General features: G+C 43.2%; 1 protein-coding gene across 2 annotated transcripts in view; it reads left to right on the top strand.

The window, feature by feature from the left end:
* Positions 1-17,471, top strand: part of WWC1 (WW and C2 domain containing 1) — a 172,570-nt gene that overhangs the window by 97,620 nt on the left and 57,479 nt on the right. Inside the window, exons 4-8 of one of the 2 annotated variants that reach the window (XM_008179581.4) lie at positions 2,074-2,150; positions 3,067-3,146; positions 6,997-7,126; positions 7,610-7,738; positions 10,099-10,172. In XM_008179581.4, coding sequence (XP_008177803.2) covers positions 2,074-2,150; positions 3,067-3,146; positions 6,997-7,126; positions 7,610-7,738; positions 10,099-10,172 — 490 coding nt within the window. The remainder of the gene's footprint in view (positions 1-2,073; positions 2,151-3,066; positions 3,147-6,996; positions 7,127-7,609; positions 7,739-10,098; positions 10,173-17,471) is intronic. The other variant, XM_042850783.2, reaches the window with a different exon arrangement.

The raw sequence follows: 17,471 nt of genomic DNA, 5'->3' as shown, positions 1-17,471 counted from the left end.
TATCCATATAAATGACCAAACCTTTTAAAATACTGCTGAGAAATTTTCCTCAATTATATCTTGTGTCAATGAGTTCTACAGGCTAATTCAGGATTACATTAAAAGGTGTTTAAGCAATTTAAATTTTGCTGCCTTTCAGTTTCATTGAAATGTTCATCTCCACTAGAAGGATAAATAGAAGTGCTCAATCTAACTTTGCTATGCCACTATTCCAGCTTGTATGCCATTATGTCCCCTGTCTCATCTCTAAAGTAAACAGCCCCAGACATTTTTAGTCTCTTCCTGAAGCTTTTCCTTGTCTCTGAATCCCATTCACTTCTGTTGTACATTACTCATGACTCTGTGAACTATAAACTGTATGCTCACGCTGGAGGGTTCTGTTAGCATCCTGCCAATGTCTCTGACAACAAAACTACAGTTTTGTACTACAGGGCATAAATGGATCATTGCACAGATCAAAAAACAGTTTCCCTGTCCCTAGCTACCCCTTAAAATAGCTCCCAGTTGTGCAATGCTGTGCCTTCTGAAGCATAAGGGTTTTGTCCACCGATGAAGACAGGATGCTGCACTTGATGGAACATTGGTCTAATCCTAGGGTTACCATACGTCCGTTTTTTCCCGGACATGTCTGGCTTTTTGGTAATCAAACCCCCGTCCGGGGGGAATTGCCAAAAAGCCGAACATGTCCAGGGAAAAATACCGCTGGCCGGGCACTTCCCCTCCCGCGGCTGCTGGGCTCCTCCCCTGACTCTTCGGCTCTGTTTAAGAGCTGAGCTGCCCAAGCGCTACCGGCTTCAGGCAGTCCCCTTGCCTCTGGACCCTGAGCCGCTGGCCGGGCACTTCCCCTCCCGGGCTCCGGGGATGCAGGGTCCAGAGGCATGGGGGCTGCCCGAAGCCGGTAGCGCTCGGGCAGCTCGGCTCTTAAACAGAGCTGAAGAGTGAGGAGAGGAGCACAGCAGCCGGAGCCCAGGAAGGGAAGTGCCCGGCCGGCGGCTGGGGTCCGGAGGTATGGGGGCTGCCCGAAGCCCGAGCGCTACCGGCTTCACGGTTTGCCGGGCAGCCTCCAGACCCTGCGCCCCCGGCTGGGTGCTTCCCCTCCCGGGCTCCAGGGAAGCGCCGGCCTGGGGCACAGGGTCTGGAGGCTGCCCGGCAAACCGTGAAGCCGGTAGCGCTCAGGCAGCCCTTTTCGCATGGCTGGGAGGGAGGAGGGGGAGTTAGGGCGGGGACTTTGGGGAAGGGCTGGGGAATGGGCGGTGGCGGGGCGGGGCCAGAGCCCATGGAGTGTCCTCTTTTTTTTTTATTTTTTAAATATGGTAACCCTACTAATCCACTGCGGCACATCCTATGGTCTGCCACATCCTCAGGCCCTTCAGAAGGCTGTATTGCATTCTTCAGTTTTCTTGTTATATTGTGTATTTGATGGATTAATTTACAAGAAAACCCTATTTTAAAATTGAAATCCTACATACAATCTCTTTCCCCCACTCCTCCCAACCACCTCTCCCACTCCTCCCCCACTCCTCCCAATCACTTCTGGGGTGTGGTGTGAGTGTTTTATTTTTGTTAATGGATTTGGTATTTCAGGAGACCAAGCAACTGGGCATGGACCTAGTGTTTGGGCACTGTGCCAAGTAGAAGGAAGGGATTTTGATTGCTGGGAACTGGTGCCAGATCAGGACTTACAGATGGAGCATGATCTGCATCTCCAATTTTCTCTGGCATGCCTTCCCAGTGCGATTATTTGACCATGCTGCTGGGTGCTGTCACACTGGAAGAAAAGGTGCAGAACTAGCATAGTGGGGAGAAAAGGATCTTGAGGTGGGAGAGAGCTGGGGGAAGTCTTGTTTCACTCAGAATGTGGGGAGAGAGTTGGAGCATGAAGTGAAGCAGAGAAGATGAAAACAAATAAATTGGTCTCCTCAGGAAAGAGCATTAGGGCTCAGAGAATAAATATTGAATCTTCAGGTTGTGTGTACAGTATTGGAGTCCTCCTTTCAGATTTGTGTGATGTGTTGTAAAGCTCACCCTAATGTAAAATAGAATTCTTAATTCAACATATTCTCTTCATTCCAGTGCACTCTGGCTCATCGTCTAGTTCTAAATATGACCCGGAGATTCTTAAAGCTGAAATTGCTACTACAAAATCCAGGGTAAGAAGTACAAATGGACCTTTGCTTTCCGCTAATGATCTTAAGAAGCTTCAAAACCTCATGTTAAATATTAAAGGAGATGCCAAGGCAGCTGAGTGAACTAATGCTGCTGCCCTTAATCTAGAATATATATTATCAGAAATTCTCTGAAGTCAATGTCCCAGAGTTCAACTATCCCACATTTTTCTTGAAAGCTTTGAGCTTGCCTGAAAGCTGATAGAGAATATTTTGCTATAGATATTATCAGATATTTAACTAGGTGGTGATTTTGTACTGCAATTTCAAATATCTAGGAATGGTCTCCAGACATGGGTAGCTATTTTGTGTTCAGTTCAGTGCAGACTCATGGAGACTTTACTTTTGGTCATTTTTGTTCTCAATCTAAAGCAGGTGAGACAGGCTTCTATGAAGGAGCATAATAGAGAAAACTACAGGATCTATGTATTTACAATTTGCATGACCTTCCCACTGTGTTAGTTGGACAATGAAATTTCTTAACTGGGACAGCCCAGTAGGTGGCTTATATTATTGCAATTAAGCAGCTGTCTTATTATTTAATCATTTTTAAAAAGTCAGTAAAGATGTTAAACATTGAATAAAAATGACATTCCATGTTTGTCTCCTTTTAATCTTTATATGTCAACTTGTATATTTAAGAGTTAAGAATTTCACATCTCTTGCACCTAACTTGATACCACATAACTTCTAGGAACTAAAGAGTGATTTTATAATACTGCCCAGATGAAGTAGTAGTTATGGCTATTCACTGTTGTGCTAAATTGATATTCTAGGAGATTCAGCCTGAAGTGACCATCCTGATTAAGCATGTTCTGATTGTGTGGATAATACCGTGCCTTTAATCTTAATGGATGTATCAGTCTGAAAATGTAACACTTTGCTCTTCCAATTACTACAGGTTAATAAATTGAAGAGAGAGGTAGCTCATATGAGGCAAGAACTGCAGTACAAAGAGCATGGCTTCCAGACACTAAAGAAGTAAGTTTAATGCACAATCTTATTTTCTGGTGAAAAGTTCTTTCCCTTCCCACCCCCTCTCCCTGGTTCTTTAGCTGCTTGAATAAAGAAAGCGTTTTCTCTGCCTGTGCGTGCTCCTAGGGTGCTAACATCTGGGCACACAACTGACAGACTCGAAAAGCAGTACACACAGCACATATTAGAATCTGTCACTTGCGCATGTGAGTGCTAGTGTAGCAAATGTGAGCATGTACAAACTGACTTAACTCCAAAAAGCACTTCCAACAATGTCACGAGGCCACATTATGTCATCATTTAAAGTACAGTACTGCCCATTGCATCTAGTACTGCTTAACACTGATGTCATGGTAGGGCCCCGGGTCTTGATTCAAGGGGTCATTGTTTTTAGGGGCATTGAGAAAAAGCTGTAAAAAGACAAGGACCCTGATGCTTACCAGTGTAGGAATAACAGTTGGCATTTCTTAAGTAATGAGGCATATAGTGTAGGTGGTTAATTTTTACCACTTACAAATTCATAGATGTGCCAGCTCCTCTCAGTAGAATTCCCCTGGGAGGAGGGAAAGACCAGCTGTCAAGTTGTTCAGCCTACTTCTGTTGAAGAGAATACACCACTTGAACATGACGTCTGTGCCCTGTTTAATATGCAGAACATATCGAAACTGGTTTCCATACAAATTTATAGGAAATCTTTCCTCTGTAATTTACAAACCAGTTGCTTAGCCACTACTATATTGGTTTCAGATATATGTCACGTCTCTGAGGAGTATTAATTCATATTACCATGCATCCTAGAACCCCTACTGAGGGACCAGGACCCTGTTGTGCTAGGTGCTGCACAAAAATGACTTTTTCACAGTTTCTATCAGAGGCTTCTTAAATCTAAACCCACCAATCTTTCTCCTATTGTGATGAATTCAAGGAGAATTGGGGGGGAGGAATAGTTCAGTGGTTTGAGTATTGGCCTGCTAAACCCAGGGTTGTGAGTTCAATTCTTTAAGGGGCCATTTAGGGATCTGGGGCAAAAATCTGTCTGGGGATTGGCCCTGTTTTGAGCAGGGGGTTGGACTAGATGACCTTCGGCAGTCCCTTTCAACCCTGATATTCTATGATTCTATGAAAATAAAATTATCCTGTTTACTGAAGGAAGATCTCCAATGTGGAAGCAGGGAAAATGTGCAAAGATTCACTTTGCCTGTCATTAACCAAGAGGATTTGGTTAATGACACTTTGAAGGAAGGATATATTAACTTCATGGAGTTTGATTTCTATTTTCTGGTAGCGTATAGGAAGACTCTTAAGTTTGTCAGAGTCCATGCTTTTCAAGGGAGGGCAGTATCGAGAGAAAAATCTCTGCTAGGGCACCACTAAGGAGGAAGAAGAAAAGGAATTCCTGTTGCATGGATTTGTCTGCCTTTTGCAGATGTCAAAGACCTCTGGCATAACTCCAGATCTCAGTCTTGGCTTATTCTTGCATATACCTTGTTACACTAGCACCTACTAGTGTAAATGGTATGTTCTAACAATGTGTTTGGATGATGACATTTGTGTATGCAAATCACATTTTTCATGCTTGCACCCAGGTGCTAGCATGACAAAAGTCCCAGGACTAGCAGAAACCACGCTGAAGCCCTACCGAAATGCAGGCCCTGTATCATCAAGAAACCTAAAATGGATGATTAGCTTTCTATGGGTTGTGGAATCTGTAATTGTCACTTTAGGCAGAGAGGTGGAGTGTGTACTAGCTGTGGCTTGAAGATATTTGTGAACAATATTTGTGTCTGTTAATGCCTAAGTGGTATTTACATCTTAACCTGTTTTAAAATGTTGGAGTACATCAATCAATCCTGTACAAATATATTAAGCATAACTCACTGTATGATAGTTCTGTGCAGATGCCCCCACAACCTCCCTACAGGCTGCAGATCTCTGCCTGCTGCTGTTTGAAGTAGTAACAACAGCCATACTTCTAGGCCAGGGATCAGTAACCTTTGGCACACGGCCGGTCAGGGAAATCCGTTGGTGGGCTGCAGCGTCCGCAGGTTTGGCCGATCGCTGCTCCCACTGGCCGCAGTTCGCCGTTCTAGGCCAATCAGGGATGCAAGAAGTGGCAGCGAGCACATCCCTCTGCCCACGCCACTTCCCGCAGCCCCCAATGGCCTGGAACGGCGAACCACCAGTGGATTTCCCTGATGGGCTGCGTGCCAAAGGTTGCCGATCCCTGTTCTAGGCAAATTCTTCCTCTTACTCTCCCCCTATCTGTGGTGGTCCTGCTTAGTCCTCGGAAGTACAAAGCTCTTATACTAGAATTGAGAAGAGAGTACAGTGAGGGGGGTTTGTATGTTTTAATTTTGTACTCTCGCTGAGGTGACACTAGCCTCATTTTGCTGCTAAAATGTGTCTGATACTCTTAACTTTGGAGCACTGAGCTGACACTTTATGTCGCAATTTTCAGATTTATTTGGCATTCAGGAATACCATAGTCCACGGGTCGGCAACGTTAGGCACGCGGCTCGCCAGGGTAAGCACCCTGGCGGGCTGGGCCAGTTTTATTTACATGCTGACACGGCAGGTTCGGCCGATCGCGGCCCCCACTGGCCGCGGTTCGCCGTCCCGGGCCAATGGGGGCGGCAAGAAGCGGCACGGGCGAGCGATGTGCTGCCCGCGGCTTCTCGCCGCCCCCATTGGCCCGGGATGGCGAACCGCGGCCAGTGGGGGCCGCGATCGGCCGAACCTGCCGTGTCAGCAGGTAAATAAAACTGGCCCGGCCTGCCAGGGTACTTACCCTGGCGGGCCACGTGCCGAACGTTGCCAACCCCTGCCATAGTCCTTGGGTTTTACAAGTTTACTTGCATGTTTTTGTAATGTACATTGTAAAATACATTGATTTATATTCTACTAACATAAGTGATGTAGAAAACCACAGGAGCTCCTTCATCCTGAAGATATCGAAATAGCAACATGCCCAGTACCTGGAGACTAATTAAGGGCATATTCTATAAAACTCATGCCAAAAGTGTCTCCCTGGTACCATTCTGAATACAAATTTAGACTGATCCTGCTGTTGTCCATGTGGAGAAATCCTTGTAATGTTCTACAATTTTGAGACATCTGAAAACACCAGATCTGAAGATTCATCTTAACTTTTCAGCTAAGCCAGGTGCTTTCTGGAACATGACTTTTGGACCCTCTAATTCTGAAAATGCTTATTACATTGTGAATAGGACAATTGAGTACGGTGAGCATTGCAAACAGTGTTTGCAGTGTCAAGCTGTAAGTTATCACAGAGATGGGAGAGACATGTTCAATAAGTTAGTTCTTTTGACATTTCCAAACACATGAAGGAAGACAAGTAAAAGCATCTGTGGTCCAGATTCTGCTCTTGTTATATGGGCATCAGTTTGGAGTAATTCCTTTGGAATTTGACTCCCAACATATAATGTTGGCAATAGTAGGAATTTTATTTCACTGCACTTGTTTCTCATTGTCAGCATGTCAAAAACCAAAGGGATGGCATTAAAGTAGCCCCTCTTAGTTAGCTTCAGAATAGTGGAATTCTCAAGGTTAATGTAACTGCATATCATGAAGTAACTTATTCAAAAGGGGAAAAGAACCATGATCATTCACTAACTCTGTTCTCTCCTTCCAATGGATGAGGACAGCCCATGATTAAGAATGTTTACATGCTTGGAAGTGGACACAAAAAGTTGCATGTGCTTTAGCATTTGAAACGCGTTCACTTAAAATTTCTTTAATAAACTTGAGCTACAGTGTCACGTGACTAAATTATTTTGGGCATATCTTGAGTGTTTTAAATCTCTTTCCTCTTTTTATTTTGTAACTTTTCATGCAGAATTGATATGAAAATGTCTGATACTCAAGGTGGATACAAACTTGATGAAGCGCAAGCCATATTAAGTGAAATGAAAGCTATCAAGAAAGCAATCACTTCAGGAGAGAAAGAAAAACAAGATCTCATTCAGGTACTGAAATAATTTTAAATAATGAGCTATTGATGGAAAGGACAAGGCATATCCTTGAAACACTCTTGCAAAGTTGATCTGATGTAACTGGAAATGTTCACAATATCTAGGGCAGACTAAATCTTTTATTTCAAAGAATATAATTATTAGTTTAGGGGTTAATATAAAATGACCAACATCACGTTTGGAGTGGAACTGTCATCCTTTTGGTTTTATTTATTGATCACAAACTCAAAGATGGTATGATGTGACATTGGCTTCAATTAAATCACTTTATTATCCCCAGATCTCTAAAATGAGAGCAAGAACGTAAAAGAAAAGCTTGCTCTAAGACGCATGTTCCCAGTAAGGAACTTTTTATCAAAGAAGGGTCACTGTGATTTTTACTCAAGCTTAAATATCTCATTCAATGTAATGTTGTTGTGCAGCAGGTGATATTTTTTCTAGCAAGAAAAGAGATGACTTTGTGAATTCTTGTTTTAGAGCTTAGCCAGGTTAAAGGATGGCTTTGTGACTGACAGAGGATCACAGTCAGACCTGTGGGACAGCAATGCAGCCTTATTACCTCCACAGTATCTGGATGTTAGCTCCCAAACAGATGTTTCAGGAAATGTAAGTAACATGTGACACAAACACATGCAAAAATTATTCCTCTGCACTGGATCAATGTTGCCATATTGCAAGTCTTCAGTCTAGGGCAAATAACTATTAATTGATGGGCCTTCAAAGTTTCAACATCAGTGTGGTTTTCATTGACGTTTCATTTGATGGCAAAATGGAGGAGGTAGTAGCGGTGGTGGCACCTGCCCAACTTACAACTTTTAGCCTCGTGGTTAAAGCACTTGCCTGGGAGGTGGGAGACCCAGGTTCAATTCTCCCCTCTCTGCCAGCAGGGGAAAGATGATTTGAGCAGTGGTCGCCCACCTCCCAGGTGGGGGCCCTTACCACTGGACTACAGAGATTTTTCTCTCTCTCTCTTCCGTCCATCCCTCCCTTCCTCCTCTCTGCCTAATAGTCATTGGGCCTGAGTGTGGGAGAGTGGCTCTATAATTCAGTGATTAGTGCACCCATCTAGGAGGTGGGAGACCTTGGGTCTGGTCCCACTGCTCCAATCACTCTTTCATTATTCTGCCACAGTGGAGCAGCTTCAGTAGGAGACTGAGGGAGCCCCCCATCAGAATATTACATAGCTCATGAGTTAGAGCATCCTCCTGAGAGGATTTGAGCTGGGTTTTCCCACCTTCCTCTCCTGCTAAACCTGGATCTCCCAGTCCCAGAGGAGTGCTCTAACCACTGGGCTAAAAGTTATAAGGTGGGTGGCAGCAGCAGCTCCTCCTCCTCCTCTGGCCAGTCCATGTGCAGCAAGAAGCAGCTAAAGCGTCTAAACCCCGTGACTCGAGGAGGTGGGTTCCGATTTGTGGATCTCAAGCAGAGATAAACGCCTCCCTACAGTCTAGACTTAGGCTCCTATATCTGTGAACAGGGCGGGACTTAACATATATCCCTCTGATTGGCATCTCCCATTGGCTAGCTTTGGCGGCTCCCTGCCTGGCATGTTGGCTTTTGTGGATCACATTCTAAGGCCTCTATCTCTCCCCATGCATTTTATAGGCACCTAACTCAGCTTTGGGGATTCCAGCGTTATTCCTGTGATTTTTTTTTTCTAGGCACCTAAAAGTTAGGCACTATGATGCTCAGTGTTGCAAAGCCTAAGTCTCTTTGTGGATCTCACCCTTTCCTTCCCCTAAATATTTCTTCCTTGAGGCATGGAATATTCTGTTAACCCTTCTGTTATAAGGCAAGCATTATGACATAGGGAACGTTTTGAGGCTACCTATGGATTTAGCTTTGAGGAAGATTACAAACTTGCAGGGCTAGGTCATTTGTGAAGTTAGTTTCTACTAGCTGGGAATTTGAATTGAAAATGAGTAATGTTACCAATTTTTTAAAAATGTCAACTCTTTGTTACAATTTGTTACAATGCAACCCTGCGTAGAGGACAATCACAGCCTTATGCACCCCTTAAAAACATAGGTGGCACTTAAGTGGTGCATAACCCTTGTGCTGGCCCTCTCCACAAGAGTGTACTTTACCCTTCGATCCTATTATTGTAAATGGGAATTATGGAATAGGTGAAAATCCTTAGGGCTTTAAAATTAATGATTCCTTGGGGTGAATTCTTCTAATGTCTGTTGATTAACATCCTTAACTTTCAAAGATATATAGAAGCCCTCTAATCCACACATCTTGACTTTTGCACATGAAAAAGGTGGCTTCTTGCCACGTCTTAGTAAGATTTAATAGCAGGTTGCTGTAGTATGGTCTCATATTAAAATTATAAACTTTCATGGTGCTGTACAAACATTGGGCTCTGATCTGGCAATCGGATCAGCGCAGGCAAACTTTGCACAGGTGCAGCCGGGACAACCCATGTGGCTCAGATGGCAGGTTTGGTATCATCATGACCAATCCTGCAAATCCTCACTTGAGTGAATAGTTCTTACTACTGTAGTTCTATTTGTGTAAGGCATCTATCAGCCCAGTCCTAATAGCCATTATGTTCCTTACCCTAAAGATTTTTCAATCTAAATAAGGCAGACCAACACAAAACATATTGTAACATTTCAGAAGAGGGAGATAGTAAAAATTACCTTGCAAAAAAGTCCTCCACTGTAGTTTTAAAAGCAAAGGGGGAAAAATCTGGGCCCCAATCATAGATGTGAATTAGTCAGATTCTGCTGTACTCTATAACTGGAGAGCAAGATAACTCTTGCATCTTATATCAGTTTTTAGACACCTAAAGCACATAATCATAAAAAATCAATCAAAGGAAACAATTTTCAGTCTGATCACCTCTCGAATCTATGAATTTAATTCAATTGACAAGTTAGCAGCATTACAATTTGAATATAGAATGTCTCAAGGCACAATAGCTGTTTATTAATTCACTGGTTTTATACTTTATTTCCTAGTTTATCACAAGCACTAATAATCAGTTGGCTGAGAAGGTCAGATTACGCCTCCGATATGAAGAAGCAAAGAGAAGGTAGTTGGTGTTTTGTCTGTTGTTGCTTACTATTGGGACTGTACAGTTCAAAATGTAAACAGATATCTGTGATTGAGAGGAAAACCCATTAAGAGCACAATTAGAACTTCAGTGGGGGTTGTGGGGCATTCACTGAAACTCTGAAAGAACTTTTGTGCTTAGTGGCCAGTATGAAGCAACTGTTTCTTTGAAAGACTCCAGCTTTTAATGACAATAAAGACTGTATGGAATTGCAAATGCAAATCAAATGTTAGGATAGTGTCTTAGTAATTAAACAGAACACTCAACAGAGTAAATACAAATTTTTAAATAATCACAGTACAGAAGATAAACACAGATTCTACCCTTCTCCTTAACTTTTAAAACACCCTGTATAACAAAAATGAAATTTTAAAAGTTAAGAATAAATTGATCCACTTAGGCTATAAAGAAAATTAATTTCACATAAGTCTTTTCTTGACCAGGTAAATAAAGCAATTGTCTGTATAACTGAAACATCATTGCTACATAACCAATATTCAAATTGTTGAGCTAGTCAGGCTAAAGGCTTCTGAGTCAAAACTGGGGAAAGTCATTATAGTTCTCAAATGACAAAAGTAACGTGGATGTAGGGTTACCATATTTCAGCAAGCAAAAAAGAGGACGGGAGGAGCCCCGCTCTAGCCCCGCCCTAGCCACACCCTAGCCCCGCCCCTGCCCCTCCCTCTTCCCGCTCCCCTCAGAACCCCCAACCCTCCCCCCGTTCCTTGTCCCCTGACTGCCCCCTCCTGGGACCCCTACTCCTAACTGCCCCCCAGGACTCCACCCCCTACCTAAGCCTCCCTGCCTCTTGTCCCCTGACTGCCCCCTCCTGATACCGTCCCCCCATCCTAACTGGTCCCCTAGAACCCTACCCTCTACCTGTACCCTGACTGCCCCAACTCTTATCCACACCCCCACCCCCAGACAGACCCCTGGGACTCCCACGCCCCATCCAACCATTCCCCACCCCCTGACAGCCCCCCCCAGAACTCCCAACCCATCTAAACCCCTCTGCTCCCTGTCTCCTGACTGCTCCGATCACTCTTCCCACTCCTGCCCCCTGACAGCCCCGCCCCCAGAACTCCCAACCCCCCCCCCCCCGCTCCTTGTCCCCTGACTGCCCTCTCTTAAGACCCCCCCCACCCTAACTGCCCCCCAGGATCCTACCCCCTACCTGTATCCTGACTGCCCAAAACCTTATCCACCCCCCCAGGAAGCCCCCCTGAACTCCCGAACTCCCCCCCCCCGTCTCTTGACTGCCCCCTCCAAAACCTCCCTGCCCCTTCTCGGACCCCCTGCCCCCCTTGTTATTGGCCTTCGCCTAACGTCTCTGTGAACTTGCTCAGGAACGGCCTGAGCCGTTCGTCCCAGCATGCTGGGCAGCAGTGGAGGAGGAGCGGGGGAGGAACTCCAGACTGCTGGAGGCAATCTGCGAATGCAGGGAGGAGGGAGGGAGTGATCTCTGCTGCAGGGGAAGCGGAGGAGGAGCTCTCTCTGGCTGTCGGAGCCTCATGTAAGTGGCACCATCCGACCGGCTGCCCTGTTAGCCGCGCGCGCTCTGCATGGGGGTGGGGGGGGAATCTGGACATTTACAAATTCCCCCCGGACACTATTTTTAGCTCAAAAAGCCGGACATGTCTGGGGGAATCCGGACGAATGGTAACCCTAGTGGATGGCATATACTGTTGTGCTTCTCAATGCCTCTAGGCCTCCCCTCCTAATGAGCCAACTGTGTTTGAAAACAGAGCTGTGAAGTCGCCCCCTTAGCTTAGTATTCAAAACTTCCAAATATTTCTCAGATCTATGGATGACGTTTAAAGCAGAGCCTGGGAGACGTGTGCGTTGCATTAATGCCTGATTATTTACAAACATCTTCAGTTTTAAGCTTAATGAAAATTCTTAAAGTCCTGACCAAACCTAGTTCCTGAAACCCCCAAGAATGCAGACATTGGACTTGCAAAAATCTTGAAAATTTTGAAGTTTTAGACTTAAGCTGTTCCTCCGCACATGACCTTGGAAGCCAATGTAAATTCATATTCTGAAATTGCAACTAATAATTAACAGAGGCATTGTGCTTTGGTAGATATAGGGCATTCACCCACCTCTGTCCTACATAAAGCATCTGGGGCATAACTGAGGAGATGACGTATTCTCCTCAGAAATGTATTTGGCATTTCTTTAATGATCTTTCCATTCCCAAATTTCCACATATAAAAATGTAATGAGATAATATAATTCAATAATATAATGTTTGAGCACAAAAATTATAAATTTTGAGCTGTGAACAGTCTGAGAGCCTGTACAATTAAATAACTCTGATGCACACTAGAAAAACAAAGAATTGTTTGCATGGACCTAAAGGCTCTCCCCAGAGCTTCCTATATACATTTATCCCATTCACACACACCTGAATGTAAAGCATATAAACAGATAAGAAAAGGACTTACCCTGTTCAATATAGTGGTCATCAATTATCCATTTATGGAACTTTGGTTTATGTCCAAAAGTAAATATTTTAGTTGTATATTCCTGCTGACAAAAAATGCCAAAATCCCATAATGGACATTTCAGACTCAAAGGCGTTTGAGACAACAGAACCGTACCTGCCTATAGCAGGACACTGGTCAATTCAGAATTTTAGGGGCAAAATACTGCTTCCCCTCAAATAGGCCCAGTACCATTTAATATAAAAATTTAAAAGAGAGGAGGACAATAAACCATGATACACATCCTTTATAATAGACATAGGATCTGTTAGATTGTCCTTCCACCCTATCCGAACCCTGGCCATTGTTTGGCCAAGAAGGGCTCTCAAAAGATAGTTAACCTGAGACCTTACCAAGCCCTTGCAAGTTTCTCCATAAATGGCTTCTGTCAACAGACTTAAAAGCAAATTTCAAATCAGTAAAGGCCACATAAAATATTCCCCCATTGGGGAAAACAGTATTTGTAGATCAAATGTGAGAGCACGAAACAATTAACTATAGTTGAGAAGCTGTATTCCTAAAGCTGGCTAGTTCTCTGCAAAATGGTTACAGCTCTCAGCCCTAAGAGGTATCTGGAATAGAGTTTGAAGACCACATCTAAAGGTTGATTGGATGGTCATTCCCAGGTTTATTTCTATCCCTCTTGTCATAAAGTGGGACAATAATAACAGTAGACCAACCTGCAGGGAAGTCCCTGTATTATTGGAACCAATTTTCAATATCTATTTAAAATTACAGAAAGTTTGCAACCCCAGGTATTTCTTACCTTCTCCATAGATTGGCAAAGTGGAATTAAAAGAAAGGCCCCTTATGCTGAGTCTGTAGGAAGAATAAGAATTTCTCTGTCCCCAGGACCCAGTGGAGCATTACTCTCCCAAAAGAACCAAGTAAGCTAATGGGTACTTTTCCATAAGCGAGTCAGGGATTCAAGCACTATGTAGAGAGACTTATTGTAAAAAGGAGAGTCCCAGTGGGAAGAGTAAACATTCAGGGCTTAATAAAACAGATTTATCTGGAAAGATAAAACCGAAGGCCTGGAAATAGGGGTTACTTGATGTTAACTTAGTTATAACATTTAATTTAATGGAAACACCAAGGGCCAGACTACTTGTAGGTCTCCTGCTAACATTAGTAACATCCCTTTCTGAAAAGATTCAAGGGCCTGGTGATAGTCTCATCCTTAGCTAGCTGGGCTTCTCGAAGGAAAGGTCAATACAAAGTGACTTGCGCCAGCCTAATTTTGTAGTGCAGAGCACGCCTAAGGGTATGTCTACACTATGGGGACTGTAGTGGCATAGTGATGGTGCCATAACTCTGCCAGCATAACCCCATAGTGTAGACCAGCATATACCATGGAAGGGGTTTTCCCATCACTGTAGGAACATCACTTCCCCACATAATGGTAGCTAGGTTGATGGAAGAATGTTTCCGTCATCCTAGCTGTATGTACAATGGGAGTTAGGTCGGCATGGTGACATTACTCGGGGTGTGGAATTTTCAGACCTTGAGCAACATAGCTATGTTCACCTGAATTTAAAGTGTAGTCCATGCCTTAATCAAATTGGGATAAACAAGGTTGGAATTGGACAGCAGATACCAGCCATTGTGCCTGAACCCTTGACCAAGACTTGTCTTAGAAGGTCTTAAATGGATGTTTTAATGGCTTAATGACATATTTGACACCATTGCTGCAGCAGTTGGAGCATTACAAAAGTTTAAGAATGTTCTTGCGAGCACACTTCCTAAAGGTCCACCTCCATTTTGGTGGGTGCAATTTCATCAGCCATTGAAGCGCAGAAGCAAGTCTGACTACTTGAATTTCTGATTGATTTTAGGTGTGTAACACTAACAGATGCTGGTTGTCGGTGGGCAGGATTGAACTGGGGTCCTCTGGAGCTTAGTGCATGAGCCTCTACTGCATGAGCTAAAAGCCCACTGGCTAGTACCCAGGGCTGTAGAGCAGACTCATTTTATCTCTCTCTTTAAGTGGTCTCCGTGCCACTAGATGGGACACATCACCACACCCAGAAGGTGTGTGGGTTACAGGTGCACACAGGTATAGAAGTGCACATGCTCTGATTTGTTCCTGCAAAGAGGGAGCGACTTGTTTGGATCAATAAAGGAGTCAGATTGCATATCGGGATACCAAACAAACAATCTAGAATGATTGTTCTATTTAAAAAGAGTACCGTTAAAAATAAAACTAAGCATCCTTCCCTCCACTTCCTTCAGCCTCAGAGGTGATAGGCACTCAGAATGAAGCTGTGCCTGGCACCTCAGAACCTACTATTGCTGATTTCTTTGTAATGCAAATCTGGACTTGTGCATGAATGATGTGGTTTAAATGCTCAGTCTGTGAAAGCTGAAGGGCTGGAGTTTTCAGCTAAATGCCAAGTCATTTGCAAAGCATTTATTCCATAACGATAAAAGAATTTTTTTGGACTTTAAAAGTGGGTTTATTTTTTTTAATCCAAAAAGCAAAGAATGGTTGCTTGCAAAGCAGGGGCAAATTCAGGGTTAGTTTAAAAAAAAGTGTAAGAATGTGTGCAGAGCATTGAGAGCAAATTCCATTGAAAAGCCATATCCATGCAAATGTATGCCAGGAGTGATCAGATTAATACCAAGCAATCCTCTTATAAAAATTCATATTCCTTCAAAATGCACTGAGGAATTCTTAGATTATAAATTAATGCCACTGTGAATTCTTCATTGGAGCACACTGTTGCACTTAATCAGGCAGTCAGAAACAAAATAGCTCTAAGAAGGCTTAAAAACAGTCAGGATGAATTTCTAATAATTATAGAATTTAAATTAATTAAGAAGAAGCAACACTGCTGTGGGAACTGGCTCTGCATTAAGAATGCCCCTCCTCCCAAATGTGGCTTTTGTGCAGAAAAGTGACAGAAAAAGCGTTAACATCCATTGTAGTGTCATGAGAATAAGTTAGATAGGCTTAGTCCTGGCCAGGTTGCCTCCCTTTCATAGAGCCCTATGGACTTCTGGTCCTCCTGTGCTTTGGAGCTGGAGGGCAGAAGTTGAATCCTGAGAGCCTTTGATAACCATGTAACAGTGGCTGTCCCCTTTTCTGTGATCCTGCTAACTCTGACAAGCCAATCAGGGTTTGAATTTAGTCTGTACCTGAGGGTGTATTTACACTAAGATTTTTAATCCCAGTTAGTTGGCTGCCCATTTACCTGAGTTAATAAATATAATTGTACATGCTCAGCCTAGCATAAACATCAAACATTTGTGTTCTGGAACAATGTAGTGTGTCCAGAGTACAAAATAATTGGCAAACTCAGATTGGCAACCAATTGACTTCAGTTTAACTCCAGTCTTATTACACCCTGAATGAGATGTGTAACTACTGTCCCATGAGGGCAATTTGCATGCCAAACTTCATCTTCCCAGACACCAGCCTTTTCAGCTGTAGAGCTGTTAAAAAAGAATCCCCCAAACAAAAAAACAACCATCTTTCATATTTTATATCAAAACTGCTGAACCTTTTTTTGAATAATCTTTCCACAAAGGTCCACGTTTTGTCAGAGAAAAAGCATGGAAAACTTCATCCTTAAAAGGGAAAGCTTCAAAAACCTAAGTGACTTGAGTCCAGGTAGCTAGAATGGAAATTTATGCAATCTGATCTGCTATATAGCTACCCACTAAAACTCCAGCTATTACTCTATTTAAGCCAGTATAGTTACTGCTATACCAGCTATTGCTGTTGATTTCCTTCTTTTGGTTATTCAGTACCTATCTGTCCTTTCTTAGGTTTTTGAACATATGATGCAGCCCTGAAGTACCAGTAACTATAAAGTTTAATGTTGGGCTTTGGAATAATGCCTGTAATCAAAATAGTTTTTATGCAGTATCCATATAAGTGACTTGTGATTCAGAGTGATATTTTGTCACCCCTTTGACTGTTCATGTACACATGTTGCTGCTGCCTGAGGTTTAAGTTTTAATGCTTTGATTTTTTTCAAATCTGGACTTGCACTGAGCATCCTTTTTCAAAATAGCAGGGTGCCCTGAAACCCACAGCTGAGGGTTTAGGAACAAGCTCATTCACACAGTATCCAGATGCATTAGTTAGGGTTATAAATGTTAACATAACCACTCATACTGTTACACTTCTGACTAGCAATATATGATCTAATATACTTTAATGTGGCCTGTAAATGTGCTTTACTAAAACTGTTCAAGATTCAAGATTCAGATTCTTTTAGTACTAGCTAGCATCATATTAGCTTTGTCAATACAAGATCAGTTTTTTTATTTGAAATGTATTTGACTTAATCTGGTATCCATAAAGAGCATTTCACAGTCCTGAAGTACAAAGTTCTCTCAATCCACAAAATAGGTAGAGCACTGACAGTGGCAGTGTGTATCAGCCTGTGTGTATCAGCTCTGACTTGGGTGGAACATCTCTAGGGTTTACACCAAGATGTTTTTCACTCCCATAACTTCTATTGGGTACAGCTAGTGAAAGCAGTAGTGCAGGCAATTCTCAGATGGGTCTGGTGTCTATCACTCTTAGAAGATGTTGTGGTTAAAAACTTCTGGGTCTTACATACATTGCAATTTCCTATCACCTGTTGTGCTGCACTGTTGACAATCATGGATCTGGTAAATCATAGTGTAAACAATGCCAGCAGTGCAGGGTAGTTCAGTCTCCAGGCTGAGCAGCTTAGCAAGGATGCTAATTGTCATGGTGGTTCATTATGTGGACATGTGTCCAGTAGCAGCTGGGCTCAGGCCACTAAACACAAACACTGTATGTGAAGTGGACTTT

This window comes from Chrysemys picta, chromosome 8 (genome assembly GCF_011386835.1).
Source record: "Chrysemys picta bellii isolate R12L10 chromosome 8, ASM1138683v2, whole genome shotgun sequence".
Lineage (NCBI taxonomy): Eukaryota > Metazoa > Chordata > Testudines > Emydidae > Chrysemys > Chrysemys picta.
Note: the sequence above shows the minus strand (reverse complement) of the source record. Positions and strands in the feature narration are given on the sequence as shown.